The sequence below is a fragment of the Molossus molossus genome, unplaced genomic scaffold (assembly GCF_014108415.1).
Source record: "Molossus molossus isolate mMolMol1 unplaced genomic scaffold, mMolMol1.p scaffold_m16_p_8, whole genome shotgun sequence".
NCBI classification, from domain to species: Eukaryota; Metazoa; Chordata; class Mammalia; order Chiroptera; family Molossidae; genus Molossus; species Molossus molossus.
In genome coordinates, this window is record NW_023425402.1 from 22,414,260 (window position 1) to 22,433,880 (window position 19,621).

Genomic DNA, 19,621 nt, shown 5'->3' on the forward strand with positions numbered 1-19,621 from the left:
AAGTGACCACCTGCCAGACCGTCTAAGCCTGGAGACGCTCTGCAAGGGATGATCCACCTCTCGCGAGATTGCGCGGGATTTCATCACGCTGCTCAGGACGGTGCACAATTTAAAACGTGTGAATTGTTTATTTGTGGAGTTTTTCCTTTGGTATTTTTGGATCGCAGTTGACTCCAGGTCATTGAAAACATGGAAAGCAAGTCCACACATAAGGAGGCAGGGAGACTGCTGTGTATATACATTTGTATGTAGAGAGTAAGTGGAGAGTGTAAATTTCATAACCATGAGGAATATTATAGCTGTAGTCTTTAAGCATTAAAAAGTTGGTTTTAGCCCTGGCTGGTTTGGCTCAGCGGTTGGAGGGTTGGCCTGCGAACCAGAGTCCCAGGTTTGGTTCCCGCTAGGGGCACGTACTCCCCCCCTCCAATTTAGTTTTGGTTTGCTGGGGCCAAACAAAATCAAAATTATAAATTCTGTGCCTCTGGGATAAAGACTACCAGTTACAAGGTGCCTGTCATTTCTCAGGCAACTATATTAGGTCTTTCACATTTTTATTTCAATGACATTACACACTACTCCTTAAAATAGGTATTATCCCCCATTTAACACACGACGAAGTCGAGTCTCACTTAGAAGGACTAAATTGCCTAAATTCATACAACCAGAAAATGGTAGAAGCAGAATTCAAAGCCGAGAGCTGTCTAAATACTAAATACATGTTTTCTACCTCTCCTATGAGAAACAAAAAAAGACAAATCTATTTAATAACTATTTTTCTCACCACAAATTACAGGTTAGAATTTCTCCCATGAAGCATTATAAATAAAGGTGACTTTTGTCCAGATTTGGAAAGAGAGAGATAAGGAGAAGGGAGAGAGGACGAGAGAGAGATCAAGAAGGTGTTTTTCCCCACAGCCAAACCTTAAGTAAGAAAAGCTTATGTGCTTCCAAGTTTCCGTAGGGAAAGAGAAGTCCCTCAGATCACACAGTATGATGGTGGTTTTGGATTTGAACAAGTGAACCACTCAACCTAGACCATTCGTCCCACAAGCAAAACAAAGAACTGCTGAGTCCAGAAAACTGAACTGAAAAAGAGCCTGCTCCTTCTGCCTCCGCCATGTCTTAAGTGGCTGCGGATGAAGATTCCCCAAAAGGTAACTATTTGTTTCCGTTTGGGAACAAATGGTCCCAGTGTGCCACCCTGTGAGCAGGAGAGGATCTGTGATTTCCTGGATGACAGCCAGCCTTCAGCTCAAACCAGGAAAGGAAGCTGGAACTCAGGGCCCCAGATTCCGGGGGGACCATGTACAGTGAACTTGGAAATGTGGGATATGGAGGTACTTCCCTACCGGCTCTCAGGGCCAGCCCTAAGCCACGAAGAGAAATGGCTAAAATGGGTGTTTATTGAAAACAAAACCAACATATGAAAAGTCATGAACTTGAAGTCAGTGAACCTATTTCAGCCAGGAACTAACCAAGTGACCTTGACCAAGTCACCTAATTCCTCTGGGCCTCGTCTGCCAATGAAAAAGTTAATCAGGTGATTCACCGGGGCCTCTTCAGCTCTAACAATATGATGGCTACCATAAGAAGTGCTTCTCTTTCGTCTTCTAAGCGGCCTTCAGTTGTCCAACCCCTTCTGCACACCACCACCAAAGTTATCTTACGAAATGCAGCTATATTCTCATCCCATCTACAACAGAGCATACAATACCATCAACACGTGGGCCATCAACACCGTGTCACCCTGCCCACACTATCCTAGGCACATGGGACCACTTGCCGTTTCCCTAACACGCCAAGCTTTTTTGTGCCTCTGTTGCTTTTGCTTATACTGTTCCCTTTGCTAGAAATGCCCTTCCCCCATTTTCCTCTGGTCTAGAGCAACTCATATTCATCTCAGTGCAAAAGGCATGCTCTTTCTGAAATCCCCTGGAGATTTCATCCTCCGTATCTTCTCAGCATTTCAGACCTTGCCTCTAGTGCTTAGCGTATTGTTTTGAAATTACACCTGTACATGTGTAACAAGACAATATCTTGATACACACAGAGGTCTACTTTTTTCCTCTGCAATTTCCTTCATCTCTCTACTTCTCCCACCACTCAGACGGAGCTTTTTATATGTATAACCTTCAGGGTAGGGCTATCACTGCCGAAATGAACAGAGAAAGGCAGACACATTGCACAGCCTTGAGCTCCTAAATGGACTTGGGAGATTCATAGCAAACATGAAGCTATGAGAAAAAATGTTTTCTAGATTTCAAGAGCCTAAGCATTTTAAATACAAACATCAACTCGGCTGAGGCTGAGTTGCTTTCGATCTCTGGGCTCAGTGTTGTCAGGCTCACACCTCCCATGAGTTAAGGTAAGTAAGGCAACCAGACATGTCGGTTAAAAGGACCTGTTTTAAATTTTGCAGATGCTGGAAGAAAGATTTTGAAGCAAAGGTATGAAGAGCCAGGCTAGCAAACTACTCCATCCCCACCCTCCCGAACAGACTAGATAAAAGTTCCCCACACTAAAGAATTAAAAATGGGTCAGGCTCCTGCCACTTGCCCATCCTCAGCCAAGCTGCAGGTGAAGATGAAAAGGTACACCCCACTGCCTCTCGGGGACTGGGAGGGCAGCAGCAATGCAGATGTGCTCTGAGCAGTGGCATGGTAGCAGTAAAGGATAAAATGTGGTGTGCCGTATCTGGGCAAGAAAGAGATGAGAGAATCTCTGAATGGCATGGAGACCAGAATATGGAAGCTGCTGTGTCCTCAAAAAGCATTCGAAATGGATAAAAGACAACCAGTGACCCAAAAGAAGTCAGAACAAGAAAAATGGAAAGTACCACCACGGTCTTAATGACCAGGGGCTCTGTAGGTGGCCGTTGCCAATGCTGTGGCCCTTCCACATGCATTTCTTACTTTTCTTTGTAGCTCTGGTGGCTAGCACAGTGGCCACTAAATGTTCACTTTGTAAAATAATATAGCTAGGAAGATGGATCAGGGAAGAGTTTCAGGGAACATGGTAACTGTGCCATTTTCTTTAATTTTCCATGTAAATCCCAAGAACCACTGATAATAAAATAACTGCAACTCATAGAGACAGAGAGTGAATTGGTGGTTGCCAGGGGGGATGTTGAACAAAGGGTACAAACTATCAGTCATAAGGTGAATGAGTTCTGAGGATGGTACAGCATAGTGCTATCATGTATATTTGAAATTTGCTAAGAGTTCATCTTAAATGTTCTTCCTACAGATTAAAAGGAAACTGTCAGGGGGTGGAGGTGTTAACTAACATTATTGTGATAATCATTTCACAACCTATTCATGTGTGAATCATCACGTGGCCCACCTCGGGCTCTCACCATGTTATTTATCAATTATATCTCCATAACACTGGAAAAAAACTAAAATCACCAAGCTCATACACAAAATAATAACAAAATAATTCTAACACCAGTGCTCTGATGAGAAAACATGAAAAAAAAAAAAGACAGATGTATAGAATTTCAAACTTTTTAGGGCTGCAAGGTCTGCGAGTACAATCTGAGATGAACATCTAAAGTATTTTTTAATCATTAAGACTTTATTATATGAGTACTCGATCTATTCATCTTTCTCCAAAATTTTTATAAAAGCAATACACCATAAATACATAAACAAGTTTCTTACAAATATAAATAGCAGGCAACCTCATCTACATTTAGGAAAATGCTTAATAAACATAGGTGTTGAATCCTTAGCCCCATCCCTCCCACTCACCCCAGTCCGCACAGCTGCTCCCACACTCCTACATTGTGGGTATATTCTTTGCATTTTCATCCACGTGGAACAGAGGCCCATTGGATCAGCAAAGCTCCCAGAAAAGAGCGCCGCCTCACAGGGACTGCAAGGCTGGTCACCACCTGTGACTGCGTGGTGGCCACCACAGCACGTGGACAGAGCAGACCAAGGGCTCCTTCATTCTCCTCCGTTCATTTTCAGGGGGGTGGGACATTCAACATTTGAGGATCACGTTGGGATTCGGAAGCGCCCAGAAAGTTAACTGTCTAATACAAAGCTTTGAGAATTCCTTGCTGACCACATGAAGTCCTATGACCTGGAGAGGATCAGGAACCACACAGGACTTGTTGCAGGCGCCGGATGAGGGGTGGCATTTCTACAGCTTCCTCAGCCAAGTTGAGGTGCAGCTCTCAGGTCACGCGCGTGGCGGACAATAGGGGTGACACAGGTGCAGCCGACAGTCACCCTCACCTTCTCCAGCCAGAAGGACTGCGAGCAGCCCTGGGGCTCCCTCCGGAGGACCAGGAACTCTTGCTGGATGGGGATGGAGTTCATGGAGCTGTCTTCCTTCCCCTCGGCATTGATGCAGCCCGCGTGTCTGCACTGGGCCTCTGCAATCTCGGAGGGGAACCGGTGGGGGTCCCTGGTGATGCTGCAGGAGGAGCAGGCAGAAGCAGTGGTGAGTCAGGGAGGGAAGATGACAAAGGATGAGAGCCTGCAGCCTGGGCTCTCATGCTGAAAGGCGGCTCCGAGCAATTCTGGGCTGCGGCACAGGCTGCGGATCCCTGCACAGCCCTCTGGCAGCAGCTAAACCCCCTAAGCCTCAGTTTCCTCAACTCTAAAATGGGGTTCTCATCTCTCTCTCTCTCATTGTTGAGAACATTCAGTGACACAAATGCATATGAAATGCCACACTGTAAAATGTTGGCATTCGATACATATTACATCTTTTAGCTTATTTTTCTTTATATTTATTATTATTATTATTGTTATTCATCCTTTGTTTAAAGACTAAAATCATCAGTAGATCTCCTAATATATAGTCTACGAAGCCTGCTGCTTGGAAAAGAAAACCAAAGCTCCAGGTTTGTAAATCCTGCGCCTTCTCAATTTCTCCCTCGGCGGCCCCTCGGCCAGCAGGACAAGGCAGCAAGGCCACCCAGCCAACCTGCCACCCTTCACCCCGGGAGCAACACAGGCAGCCCAGAAGCATCTAATTATCCCTGGAATCTGTTTTCATACTTATTTTGGGAGTGTATAGATGAGGGCTTGATATTTCAGGAACCTACACATAAGACAAAGTCACAAGACTGTCCTCTGAACATCCCCACCTAGCATCCCACTTCCCACACAGGTCTTTCTCCTCCACTCGGCTCTTCTCTCCTCCTTGAAAACTGATGTCCAGCCCGCCCAGTGTGTCTCAGTGGATGAGCGTTGACCCATGCAACAGGAGGTCACCGGTTCGATTCCCTGCCAGAGTACAATCCCAGGTTGTGGGGCCGATCCCCAGTGGGGGGCATGCAGGAGGCAGCCAATCGATGTTCTCGCTCATCAGTGTTTCTCTCTCTCCCTCTCCCTTCCTCTCTCTCTAAAATCAATAAAGAAAAAAAATTTTTTTTTTAATAAAACTGATGTCTAATCTGAGTAGATCTCTCCAAACTTGACTTTTCTGGCTCCCACTTATTCCCATGCAGAAATAGTCACATGGGCTGCTTTAAAGAGACCTCTCTTCCAACACAGAAAGTTTGTAAAGTCTGAGCTAGGGCTGCATAAAGCAGAAAAGGGCAGAATCAATGAACAGTTGGAAGCACAAAAGTAAGGCTTTTGACTAGCTAGCCCCAAACAGCAAGAAAAATATGAGCTCCCAGGTAGAGTGGGATTTCTGTTTTTAAGGGTAAATGTGAGGGCTTTTAGTTTTTCTATTTTTTCTAACTTTTCTGCTTTCCTATTAGAATAATTTAACATATTTTTTCAAAAGAATGTGAAGATCAATGTCCTGTGTACTTACTTGTAATCCCAGGGGGAGCTGGAGCGGTTCTGGAAGTCATGTGACATGGAAACAACCTGGTTTTGACCGAGGTTGCGAATGTCAACCCTCACACTGTTGTCCTCCAGAGGAGGACAAAGGGCAGTATCCCTTGCTTTGGGGTTTTTCCGAGCTGCCCCCTCCCTCGGGAGAGTGAGCCCCAGCATCAGCAGCAACAGACACTTGCCCTGAAAAACAGAGGAGGTTGCAGTTGGTTAGGGACTCTGCAGTCCCTTGCTGGCAAGAGACATCCCATGCTTTATCTGAGCTCAGCATTCCTGTTCTTCTATGAGCTGAGGGCTTCTCTCTGAACCTCGATCTTCACCTAGACATGGGAACAGTCGTACATGAAGATCAGGGTACCAATCAGAACTAAACCCATTAGCCTGGTGACTGAGGCTCCGCAGGGTGAGAGTTCCTAGTGAGTGAGACCGAGAGATGACAGGGACTGGGTTTAAATGGTGACCCAGCCTCCTCCTGAGCCTCTGGTTTCTCTTCTCTCCCATCGGATTATAATACTCACTTTGTAATTATATTTGCAAGATTAAATGAAATGTTCTATGTAAAGCACCTGTAAATTTGTCTAACAAAAATAGAGGCTTACTAAATGATAGCTCTTGTTTTTATTTCCAAACTCATAGCCCATGGATCCTCCACAAAACCCGTCCTCCCAGCCATCCCCCCACTAGACTACACCGCCTGCCTCTCTCCCCCCAAATCCTACCCTTCCAGCAAGGCCTTGGTCAGGCATAGTCTCCCCCATAAACTGTCCCTAAATAGTTAAATAATAGTTAATTATCCTTAAATCATGACGTTCCTACCATCTACCACTCAAGCAGTCTTTCTTTACTGTCTGGAAATGCACTATTGTGTCTACAACTGTTAGAAGTAAGTTCCTCCAGGAGAACATGTCATAATACTTCTGGATGGACAAAAAAGTGGGTGAGTGGATGGATACACAAAACAATACAGTGAAAGTAGCAACATAGTAATCTCCCATGGTCAACGCGTTGAGAAAAACGCTATGGCAAATTTCCAATTATCCACGCTATTGAAAGTACCAGGGACACTAATGATGCCCAACCGAGATTATAGAAACTATTTCTCTTTAGCTCTTACACTGAAATATTGGTTTATCTGATGCTACGGGAACGTGCAAAGAAGAGAGTGCTCTGTGAAGACCTAGCTAAAATAAAAGAAGAGCTAAAAATCTCTCCAGCTTCCCTTGGCCACAACAGTGCTTTGCCCACCTCGCCATCACCACTGACCCTTCCTGGGGTTGGACAAGGCCCATCACCAACTCTCAACATCACGCAGAACAAGAGCTGAGGCTGAGTTGCTTTCGCTTTCTGGGCTCAGTGTTGTCAGGTTCACACCTCCCATGAGTTAAGGTAAGGCAACCAGACATGTCGGTTCAAAGGACCTCTGTTTTAAATTTTGCAGATGCTGGAAGCAAGAAATGATAAAAGCAAACAAAGAGGTCATGGTGTCAACGTGCTGTACCAAGGTAGCTGATACTAAAAAGAAGTTGAAAGCAAGATTGACCCAGATACACCCGAAAGAGGCTGATTTGCCTTCAGATAACCAGCAGTCACCTGCTTTCATCTCCCACGATCATTCATTCATTCAGCAACTTTCTTGAACCTGTAGTGTGGTGGTTCTAGACACAGGCTCTGGAATCAGATGTCCTTGGTCCATAACTCAGTGCCAGGACTCTTACTAGCTGTGACCAGAAGATGTGAAGATTAAATGATCTGACCCATATAAGGCATGAAAAGCAGGGCCAGCAAAGGGTAAATATTCAGTACAGGTGACTATTGTTAAGTCAGCATCATGCTGATGATACACAGTGGACAGGAAAGATGTGAAATTTGCCCTCAGGCACCTTCTGTCTAGACATAGCACTATGAAGTTTTAAAAGTAAAACGATACTTAGAAAGCTTGCTTAGAAAGCGTCTCCCGCCTATCAATAACTTCCTTAGATTCCTTATGTAAATTCCTCCCTCATGTTTCTCTTTTCTGTATCACAATCACTAAATCATTTTTATATTTAATTATCAAAGCTTTAAAATAACTGTACCTTGAGGTTATATGATTTAGCAAAAATTGCCATGCTTCTAATAAGTTGTTAGTTAACATATTTGCTTATATGCCCTGGCCGGTTTGGCTCAGTGATTAGAGTGTCAGCCCGCAGACCAATGAGTCGCGGGTTTGATTCTGGTCAAGGGCACGTACCTTGGTTTCAGTTCATCCCTGCCCCTAGTTCAGGTCGTGCAGGAGGGAACCAGTCAATGTGTCCCTCTCACGTCGATGTTTCTCTCTCTCCCACTCTCCTTCCCACTCTATCTGAAGATAAGTAGAAAAATGTCCTCAATGAGGATTTAAAAAAATAAAAAAATAATAAAAATATATATATATTTACTTATATTCTTTAAATATTTTTAAAAACACTCTCATATCTCTTGAAATTTTAGATTCTCACAACTTTCTAATGGGGTTGGTGCAGCTTATTAATTATCCTGATTAGACAGGTGAAGGAATTGTGTCTGAGAGACAACAGGTAACTTGGTTGGGTTCACCAGCCTGTCAGTGCCAGTCTGGGGACACAAACCTAGCTGTCAGTGCCGGTGCTATTGCTGCTGAAGATCCTGATTATTGTCACCAACACGCATCCACATGTGGTGCTCATCTTGGCTCGTCCTGCTAGAGGAGCCGAGCGTGCCAAGCCCTCTGACAGCTATGTCAGGAATGGCTGCGTGTGGTAGGTCACATGGCCCTTTATCAGGAAATCAGATGCTGTCTGCGAATCCCTCTAGTTTGCTGCATACGGCTGTGGCTCCGAAACTGTTGACTTTCATGCTGACGGGACACGGAGCGGGGGCTCCGACAGGGCTCCTGGTTCTTAAGAACGATGTATCAACACTTCTCTGAGAGGCCAGAAATCTTGCCTCTGAACCATTCAAGAAGAAGACCGTGCTTGGGGCCATTAAATCCAGATTCATGGCCCAGTTCTTGTGTGTACAGTACCCAGTGATGTTAAGTCACTTCCCTGGAGGTGTTGTTCATGCGTGTCATGGAAAAGTAGTTCCCACCCTACTCCACTGGGTTGATGAGCATCTCAGAGGTAAAAGCAATATTATTAATATTAACACTTCTTGAATACTCTCTGTCTTTATTGATTGTTATGTTAAAATGGTCGGGTTAACTAAAAACTATGCCTGCATAGATCTGCAATTTCAGAGTATAGATTGAGTCATTTGCAATGATAGCCATCAATCCTCCCAAAAACCCCATAAGAGAGATGTCATTACTATTTGCCCTATACTGATAAGGAAAATAATAATGCACAGAGTGGTTAAAAACTTACCCCAAATCCCACACTTAGTCAACAGTGGAGCCAGGTCTAACCCCAGGGCCGGGACCCCTAAATGTTGCCCTTGGCTGCATTTCTTGACATCTCTAAACCAATATGTAAGTATAATATAGTATTAGCATCACCATGTGCCATAACTTTTTAATGACATCTAAGCTCTTTTAGGTTGCATGGCTTAGAAACAAAGAAAAAAAGAGGGATGATTTAAGCCAATAAGGGTGAGTGATTTCCCAAGCCCTGCTTTCATGCTCCTCTACATTAAACTCCTTTCCGGGTTTTCCCAGACTCCGGCCAAGCAAGATTCTAGACCCAGGGATGTAGATTTCCATCACACTAACATCTCGCTCTCCTCAGAGAGGAATGAGACCATGCAAACATGATCAGCCCTCAGAGGAGACGCGGCAGGTCTCGCTCCTCCAGGAGCTGTCCGAGGTGTGCTCCTGGGTGGTGTCACTTCATCCAGGGCACTCCTTCCCTACCTGTGGTCTTGGGGAAACCATTAAACCTCTTGGGATCCCAACTTCCTTGGTTAATACAGGGTGTCCCCCAAAAGTGTATACACACTTTGAATGATTATATAGGCAGTATTTATTAAAATTCATTTCATTTTCCAAATGTAATAGAATCTACAATTTTATATGTGTGTACACATTTTGGGGGGGACACCCTGAATATATATACATATATGTCCATGTATATGCATATATATCCTAGAAGGCTGGCTAAGCTCCCACATGAGATTAGAGTTAAGCCAGTCTATCTCTACAGTGGTGGCCACAGGAGAGATCCTGTCCATCAGGAGCCACACAAGCTAACACCAACTGCGCAGAAGCTACCAGGTGAAGAGTTGTTTTCCACCCCGTTGTACCTTTCAGTTATTTTTTTCTTTTTCACCACCAGACAGGGGTCAAAATTAAAGTCAGCTCTATTTTTTAAAGAAATAACCCCAATGGAGCCTGATTCCTGAGAAATCTGCTTCTCTGAAATCCTAGGGCATGACCATGCCTAGACAGAAATGATTATTGCTACTCACCATGGCTGAGGGGTGCAGGACGGTCATTGTCGTTTGCTCTGGTTGCCTGCCTCGTGCACTTGGCTCTTTCTGTGTGTGCCCTGTGCTGTGTCAATGAGAGCACCTGTCGGTTTTATAGCAATCACTGTCCTTGTTCCAATTGACCTGCTTACTGTCTTAAGATGTGGTTGCCCCAAAGTGACTAACAAATGTTGTTTTGGGGTTTTTTTTTTCTATTCCATTTCCTGAAGGGGAATGCAAGGGGGACCCTCAAAGGGGATGACGGAAAAAGGACCAAACCTTTCTTTTCGTCTACCCCACTCCCACCCCATTGCCCTCAAATTACGGCAAAATTCTTAACTAATTCGCTACAGAGATGAACCAAGTGACAAACTGCTGTGACAATCTTTTTATGATCTTCCACAAATGGCTGAGGGCTCTTGACACGCACCGTATGCTCTACTTTCCAGTTATGCAGTATGAACCATGATTTAAGTGGGAGAGATAAGTCACCCTTAAAGGGGCCTTGGTATTAAATGACAGGCCTCTCTCCAGCTCCATTTTATGGATGAAAAAACAAAACGAAAGAAATGAGTGACATAAGTGACAGATTCTGAAATTACATCCCCAGGTAGTTTCATGGTAACCTGAACTAATTCTATTTTAACCCTATGGTTAGATTCCTACCAATGCTTAATAAATAATTATTATTCATACAACATATAAATGATCAGTATCTTGACTATCTCTGATTGAGGTTGATTTTTTTTTTCAACCCAAAATGAATTAGCAAGTAGAGCTTCTAAATGCTCTGATATGTGATTTTAAATAACCTGCAAAAAGTTCATTTGTCTCAGTTAAATTCGGGTCAACAAACATTTATTAAGCACATGCTATGTGTCGGGCATTGTACCTTAGAAATATAGACATTTTTAAAATAACAGTAACTTAGCCCAGCCAGTGTGGTTCAGTGGTTGAGTGTCGACCCACGCACCAGGAGATCGCCAGTTCAATTCCCGATCAGGACACATGCCTAGGTTGTGGGTCCCATCCCCAGTGGTGGGCATGCAGGAGGTGGCCATGCAGGAGGCAGCCAATCGTTCTCTCTCATCGATGTTTCTATCTCTCTCTCCCTCTCCTTCCTCTCTCTCTAAAATCAATAAAGAAAAAAACTTTAATAAAATAAAATAACAGTAACTTTTTTATCTCCATTAATTTAGGTATAATTACACATGTGTTTTAAAAAATACAGGACAACAGCCCTGGCTGGTTTGGCTCAGCGGTTAGAGTGTCGGCCCGCGGACCAGAGGCCCGGGTTCGGTTCCCGCTAAGGGCACGTACCTGGGTTGCAGTTTGTCCCCGGCCCCGGTTGGGGTCATGTGGGTGGCAGCCAGTTAATGTGTCTCTCTCACATCGATGTTTCTCTCTCTCTCTTCCGTCCTCTCTTCCTCCCGTACTATCTGAAGATCAATGCAAAAATGTCCTTGGGTGAGAATAAAAAAAAAAAAAAAATACAGGACAACAGCCCAAGTGTCCATCAATAGGTGAGTGGATAAAAAAAACTGTGGTACATGTACACCATGGAGTACTATGCAGCTGTAAGAAAGAAAAATCTCGTATCCTTTGAGATGACATGGTGGGACCTGGAGAGTATTATCCTAAGCAAAACAAGCCAAGCAGAGAAAGACAAATATCACATGATCTCACTTATTTGTGGAATATAATGAACAAAACAAACTTATGAACAAAATAGACCCAGAGACATAGAAGTAGGGTACAGACTGACAAACCTCAGAAGAGAAGGCAGGGAGAGGGAAGAGATAACCACAGAACTTATATGCATGTATGCGTAACCAATGGACACAGACAACAAAACTGGGGACGGGGCGGGTGGGGGGATGGGATTGGGAGGAGGGTGTCAGTGGAGGAAAAAGGAGAAACATCTGTAAGAAAAATTAATTAATAAAAATAATTTTAAAAATAAAATTAAAAATGCAGGACACATTCTATCAGGGCAAAGTTATTATCATCTATCATATGTTTGAAAAACGTTCCTCCATTTCCTTTAACTGAAGGAAAGGAAGCAGCAGCTCTTGGGTTCATTGGAAGACCCTCCAAACTTGATCAAAATTCATCTGTGATCATGGGCCTTTCGTCCACGTGTCTACTCTCCACGCTGGGGGATTCTTCTCTGCCTCTCTCCTCTGGAACAATCAAAAATTGAACTCCTAAAAGAAGACTTCCTGGAATTGTTCTCTCAGTCATCATGCCCTTACCTCTCTGCTCGTAATTAGTTTAGTATGTACTTGTTTATATGTTTTGGGATGAGTCTCTGGGGTCTTCATGGACTTAGGGTAACTTTAGTTTCCCCCAGTAATCTCTACCAGTCTCCTCTAAATATGCATCCCCAAATATGCAATCTAAATTAAAACAGTAGCCCGGCCAGTGTGGCTCACTGGTTGAGTGTCGACCCATGCACCAAGAGATCGCCAGTTCAATTCCCAGTCAGGGCACATGCCCAGGTTGTGGACCTGATCCCCAATGGGGGACATGCAGGAGGCAGCCAATCGATGTTCTCTCTTATTGATGTTTTCATCTCTCTCTCCCTCTTCCTTCCTCTCTCTCTAAAATCAATAAAGAAAAAAAAAATTTTAGTAAATAAATTAAACAGTATATTTTTATGCATGCCTGTACAGATTCAAGACAAGTCTCCTGGTCAACCCCTTCTAACTGGACTGATACCTGTAAGCCCGTCTTCTCATTTTCAAGACTGTACCAGATATTCAGTAATACTAATACCATGAAGTCAAGACCATGTCTTAATGCATCACTCATGCTACCTAAGCAATATGTGCAGCAGACCCCTAGGGCATATTACGTTGAGCGGTTGAGTCACCCACCTTTTTGGTGGTGTCCTACCCACTCAGAGCCATGCCTCAATGCGTAGAAGACCACACCAGCTCTCTTGAAAGAGGGAACAAGTAAATCCCATTGACTTAAAAGTACCTAATCTAGTACAAGAAGAGTTTCTGAATTGCTGGGGAGAAATTTTTCTTAATTAATTTATTTATTTTTGTTACAGATGTTTCTCCTTTTTTCCCCACTGATTCCCCTCTCCCCCTCCCTCCCCGCCCCGTCTGCTGGGGAGAATTAAATGGCCTTTTGTGAAAGAATCAGCACTGACATTTTACGTCCTGTGGTCGCAGCGCTTTCCCCTGTTGAGGTAAAAATGACTAACTTAGTAACCCGCTTTCACCAAGTTTAAATTGAATCAAAAGATTCCAATCATTATTTCATCTAACATTATTGAGCACTTGTATCATGTAAATCAAGTGCTAATACTGGGGACACGGTAATGAATATACGACGAACACAGAGCTGGCTATGGTGGAAGCCCTTCGCTCCCTGGCCCTGCACCACCCGTGACCCAGGCTGTTACCAGCTTGAAGCATTTCCATAATGCAAGTGGAGCCACCATGCAACACAGTGACAGCTAGGACACTCCATACACAACGCAGGAGCCCACAGAAAGAGCCCAAGAATGAGTAGCACATAGCCGTCCATGGGGTGAAGATGTTATATGATCAAACATCTAAGTTAGCAAGAATTTTTTTTCTTTTATCCTCACCCGAGGACATTTTTGCATTCATCTTCAGATAGAGCAAGAAGGAGAGAGAGAGAGAAACATCGATGCAAGAGAGACACATCGAGTGGATGCCACACACATGACCCCAACCGAAGCCAGGGACAAACTGCAACTGAGATACGTGCCCTTAGCAGGAACTGAACCTGGGACTCTGGTCCACGGGCCAACGCTCTAACTACTGAGCCAAACTGGCCAAGGCTAAGTTAGCAAGAATTTTTTAACGTCCAACTACATGTTTGTTGGGGCTCTTACAGGTAATAGACTGTACTATGATAGTCTTACCTTCATCAGTTTAGACTCTTATTATGGAAAGAAAGCAAACACACATATATTAACCAAGAACATAATGACATGAAATAGTTAGAGATATTTATAGTTAAATGTATACATTTCATTTTATTTAGGTTTTTTTCCCTTATATCTCTTCAGGAAAATATAGCACTGTTGAGTATCTGTTACATCCTATAGAGAACTTCCATCCTAGGTCACAGTATTAAGAGCTCCTGGCTTTGGTCCCATTAACTCTCTTTGAAATGACTTATAAAGTAGTATCTTTTTAAAATGTGTACACATCTTTTTAAAGTAATTGTTTCCCAATCCAGTTGTCATGAGAGTCAGTCCTATATAACACGGAGAGATGATCATGTGATCACAAACTATCTGTTCACTAGCAACCTAGAAGGATTAGCTGGACAAAGGACATCGGCAAGACTCCAGAGATCTACTGTAGCAATGTAAAGTCACACTGGTTACCAATGGCTACGATAAAATCACATATAGCTTATGTTATATTTATATTGGACTGTGCTGATCAAGGTGATAAAAATAAGGGTTAAAATGTTCCCAAGAGGCTGAATGCTAGCAACATAGCAGAGAGAAAACCTAGTGGTAGAACACATTTAGTTTCAAATAGCCAACCTTAAAAATTTTTACAAGGGGTGCTGGGTGAAAAAGGCAAAGGGATCAGGAAGTACTAATTGAGTTATAAAACAGTCACGGGGATGTAAAGAATAGCATAGGGAATATAGTCAATAATATTGTGATAACTATGTATGGTGCCAGGTGGGTACAGGAAATATCAGGGGGACGCTTTGTAAAGTATATGACTGTCTATCACTGTACTGTACACCTGAAACTAATACAAAATAATATTGAATGTAAATTATAATTGAAAAATAAAATTTTTAAAGAACGTTTAAGTTACCTCAAAAAAAAAAAAAGGTGAATCTAATCAAGATATGCTGCCATAACCTAGAAGTATATATGTAGATGCAGAAATTGATGCCTAGATGGGAGGTGCTAACATAGTGGCATTGTCAACACAGAGGTCAAGGGTCAGGCTGTGATGACAATGACATTGTAGGCTAGATGAATGATGATCCACTGTATGCAATGGCAAAGCATTTGGTAAAATTATTGCCTGCAATAACTTAAGAGGCAGATATTGCACCTAGAAGTACAAAAGCTCTAGAGGAAGAGACTAGAAAACAGAAGGTTAGCTGTGTGTGTTGGGTGTTATTTGTCTGCTTTTGGCAAGCTAATACAAGAAAGAGATGAGCTCAGGAAAGAGTTGGCAGGTTTGCAAACAAAAAGGAGAGAATGGAGTCCAGAAATGCAGAGACTTGCAAAATTAAAACAACAAATTCTACCTGTCAAAAGCAAAAGATAAGCTTGAAAAATCCTTTAAGGAAGAAGTGCCCAGTAAAGCCTTTCAGCCAAATAAGTTTCCTATGGGCAAGAATCACAATGTCCTTTTAATTGAATAAAAGGACCCAGAATAAAGAGTGTAAATGCATAGTTCTAGTAAACTACCATTAAGTCGAGAGAGAGAGAGAGAGAAGTGAAAAGCAAAGAAATAGAGATATTCTGGGAATTATGCTACAAAAAGAGCCAATTTAGATAAGAAGTTTACTAAGTTTTTTAGAGAGCTCTTAAAATTAATTATGAACCAACCATCAGTCCCCTAACCATCTAGAAGCAGGAACTAAGGCACCAAGGAAGGTCTATTTGCAGACACTGTTTCAGACATGGCAAAGAGATTATTGGGGGCAATTACCTGCCAGGGGTTGGAGCCAGGGACCACAAAAAGTCCCTGGAAGTTGGGACCGTCTTGAAAAGCAGAATCTAGATTTCATCAAAGAACATTCCACACGCCCTGGCTAGGGGATCCCCAATGTCACCCAAGCAGGATTTCAAGGTCGCCACAGACCAAAACTACTATGCACCTCACATTCTTTCTTTCTCCAAATGGAAAACTTTAGTGCTATTTTCCTGCTCTATTCTACCCATTCGGACCTTATGTAATGAATATAGGATACCATTTAGAAATTCCAGACCCTGAGCTTCACCTCTGATAGGATGGGACTCTGGAGTGCTTTCCCTCAGGGAGAGGGGGAAGATACTATGCAGGCAAGGAGAGTGAACCACATATTTGGTGAACAGAAGGTGGACTATGGTAGAAACAGTGATCACAAAAATGCTGTCCTTCTCTACTTCCAGGAACCTGGAGGATGACATGTCTTTGCCTCCTTGCGATGGGATTTGCTTTGGCCAAAGAAATGTGAGCATTTCACTTCTAGGCAGAAACATCGAATTTGCCATTCTCCATGACCTCTCCTGCCCTGCCTCGGGAATTATGGTACCACATAGGGAAATGAAGGCACAGTGAGAGGCTGGATCTCTGGGTGAGTACAATGAGCTGAGCCCCCCTGCTGACCTCCATTGGACATGTAAGCACCATCAAGAAATAAGCCTTCGTTCTTGAAAATCACCTCAATTTGGAGATCGTTACTGTGGCATGTCCTAGTCTAAACTCACTGATAGAGACGTAAAAGATTTTACTGGCTATTCTGTTTATTTTTACTTTTTTATCAAAGCTCTGATTCTTCATTAAACTATCCAATTAAACAATGTTACATCTGGCTTGAAGGATATTTATAAAGAATTAAATGCAAAAAATAAACAAAGATGATCATTCACTATCTTATTCACTACACAAAAGCTATTCATATATAATTTATTTTAACCCCAGTGTTATCTCCAGTTAATATGAAAACACTAATTTCCCTGAACACTTACTCATGCTAGGATCTGACCCTTCCACATAAGGGCTAAGGACATTAAGTCGAAATGGCCTCAGAGGCTTTTATTCCCAACCTGCAAGCCCCTCACAGCTCTTTTGCCCTTCAAGCACAAATATTCTTCTTCTGCATAGGTTGTTCAAACTTCTTAAATATGTAACTTATCTGCCTTTTCAACCCCTACATCATTTAGACAGTCCACGTCCCACTCCCTTTCCAAACCTCTGTCTCCTACTGAAGAAAATATGTGGTAACAGAACAGCAACTGTTACCGCAACCCTGCAGACCCCACAAACTCCACATCATCCTTTCCCCATTTTTAATGCCAAAGATTATTTCCACGTCCAGGGTCCTTGGCACCTGTTTATTTCATTTTGCCTATTTGACTCAAGTATTGAAGCCATTTTGTACTTGCTGGAATCTCCATAAAAATCACACTTCAGCCCTGGCTGGTTTGGCTTAGCGGTTAAGAGTGTCAGCCTGTTGACCAAAGAGTCGCAGGTTCGATTCTGGTCAAGAGCATATACCGGGGTTGCGGTTTGGTCCCTGGCCCTGGTCAGGGGAGGGTGGGAGGCAGCCAGTCGGTGTGTCTCTCTCACATCAATGTCTCTCTCTTTCTCTCCCCCTCCCACTCTATCTGAAGATAAATGGAAAAATATCCTCAGGTGAGGATTAAAAAATAAAAATCACACTTTATAGTCATTAAACCCTCTTTTTAAAGAACAACATATTTTCATAAAGGGATTTTCAAGAACAAAACAACTTTACTTTTGATTTTAAAATTAGAGAGAGACCATTATAATGATTATTTGTCAGATGAAAATATTGTACAATATTCAAAATATTGTATTGAAAATATTCCTATGCTGATGTTTGTGGGATTAGGAATTTCTTGGGGTTTATGTCGACAAAAGATAAAAGACACAGTGGTCCTTTCCTTTCTCCATCTGCAACTGTCTCCCTCCCATTCTTCCTCAGTGTGTGTGTGTGTGTGTGTGTGTGTGTGCGCGCACACACACACATGCGCATATGAAAGAGTGTAATTCCTGATGAAAAAATGAATAACCTACGAAAAGAGTCACAGAGGAAAAAGATGAGGAAGTGGATTGGAGCAAAAGCTGAAAAAGAAGAAAAGCAAGGAGGTTAGGGGAAGACTTGAGAAAGGCGTTTCCCCAGAGAACTGCGTGAGAATCCTGGGTGGCATAGGGTTGAGGTCACTGGAGAAAGTTCCAGATCAAACGGGGAAAGCCCTCGATTCTAAATTTATTCTATGGACCTGTGGAGGCTTTTGCACCAGATATTTAATCTCATTGTTAACCAAAACACCACCTATTAAACTCCCTCACTGTCCTGGGTACTTAGCATGGGTAAGAGGAAGAAAAATAAAAGTACTATCTAAAAAAGGAGAACCACCACAACAGTGTCTTCTGTCCAGGAGTGCCATGAACTTGACATCAGACCAGACGGCACTTCTGACTGGGAGAGAACTTGCCTTGGTTTGTTTTGGAAGCACACGGAGCCTATTCCAGTGTAGAAACAGAGAGGGAAGTCACTGCACAAACAAACAATAGCTTGCTAGCACCTGGGAGCTTATTAAAAATGTAATCTCAGGCCCCTACCCTAAACCTATTGATTCAGACTGCATTTTCGCAAGATCCCTGAGTGATTCATATCACAGGAAAGTCTGGTATGCACTGCTTTCGGGCACATGAAACAAAGGGCAAGACTGCCCATAAAATCACAGCGGGGCTCCCTAGATGCATGACATCTTCTGACACTGGGAAATTGAGAGTCAAGTTGGCAGCACTGTCATTTAACCTAGTTATGAATGACAGGAAAGGAGCAAAGGGAAGGCCAGATATTGTAGACATGTCACTTGTGCAGCTTTGCCAGGAAGCTGCAGTTTAACACTCCCCAGATCTATTCCCCGCAGATCGCTGGGGGAAGGGGCTGAACAGGGAGAGAATAGACACATGCCCAGGAAGGTCTGGGTGAAATAGGGACAGTGCTTGCCTGTCAGTCACCCCTGGGAACAGGTCGTTGGACAGAGTAGGCATGGCCACTGCAGGCCGGGAAGATTTCAGATATTTAACCTCCTAAACAAGGAGTCCTCCCTCTTGCACTCTTGCGTTCCTGGTTTCTCAGGGGCTCTCCTGCTCCTGCATTTGCCCACATGGCCCACAGCCCGGTGGCTCCCCTACAATGGACAAATGGACTGCAACTCACCCAATGCTAAGCCGGATGCAATTCCACCATGGAACGAAGACTTTGGACTCTGACTCTGCTTCTAGCTTTACTGATGAAATGTAATTCCACAAAAATAAAGCTTTCTACCACATCTCATCCTCCCGTGGGGGCCTTCGGAACTGCTTATTCCAGCTGTACCCCAACAATACCACTCCCACTAACAACGGAGAAAGACCATGCATTTCTCCAATAACCAAGTATCCTTAAAAGTGATTGGGATAAGCAAACAGGAGCCTTAAATCTCACAGCTGCACTAAGCATCATACATGTTCTTCTACTTGGGAGGGTTCCCTAGCAAGGGCAGGGCTGAGGGGAACAATAGGAAAGTGTCAAGATTCAGCAGCAGCCACACTGGGTTGGCCTAACCGAGCTACCCACAGGCTAGCAGCAGGCAACTCAAGGTTTCCTGCAGACCTTCACTTACTCAGCAGCCTCGCTGATTTCCTGCACCAAGATGGATGGAA

General features: G+C 43.4%; 1 protein-coding gene and 1 non-coding gene across 2 annotated transcripts; both read right to left on the minus strand.

Moving 5' to 3' along the window:
- Positions 1–4,160: 4,160 nt before the first annotated feature.
- Positions 4,161–10,263, minus strand: IL17F (interleukin 17F). The gene is made up of 3 exons (XM_036248721.1): positions 10,206–10,263; positions 5,782–5,987; positions 4,161–4,425 (listed from the first exon to the last, which is right to left on the minus strand). Exons 1-3 carry the CDS (start codon positions 10,230–10,232, stop codon positions 4,161–4,163), a joined length of 498 nt encoding a protein of 165 aa, XP_036104614.1. The 5' UTR covers positions 10,233–10,263.
- Positions 10,264–14,243: 3,980 nt separating this feature from the next.
- Positions 14,244–14,370, minus strand: LOC118622118. Its single transcript, XR_004957941.1, has one exon. It is a non-coding gene; the product is annotated as a small nucleolar RNA SNORA25 (small nucleolar RNA).
- Positions 14,371–19,621: the final 5,251 nt, after the last annotated feature.

Coding starts and splice junctions, on each gene's coding strand:
- IL17F (XM_036248721.1), bottom strand. CDS start 10,232: ATGACCGTCCTGCACCCCTCAGCCATG. Junction 5,988..10,205: donor TCCTGCACCCCTCAGCCATG/GTGAGTAGCAAT, acceptor TCTGTTTTTCAG/GGCAAGTGTCTGTTGCTGCT. Junction 4,426..5,781: donor AGCTCCCCCTGGGATTACAA/GTAAGTACACAG, acceptor CTCCTCCTGCAG/CATCACCAGGGACCCCCACC.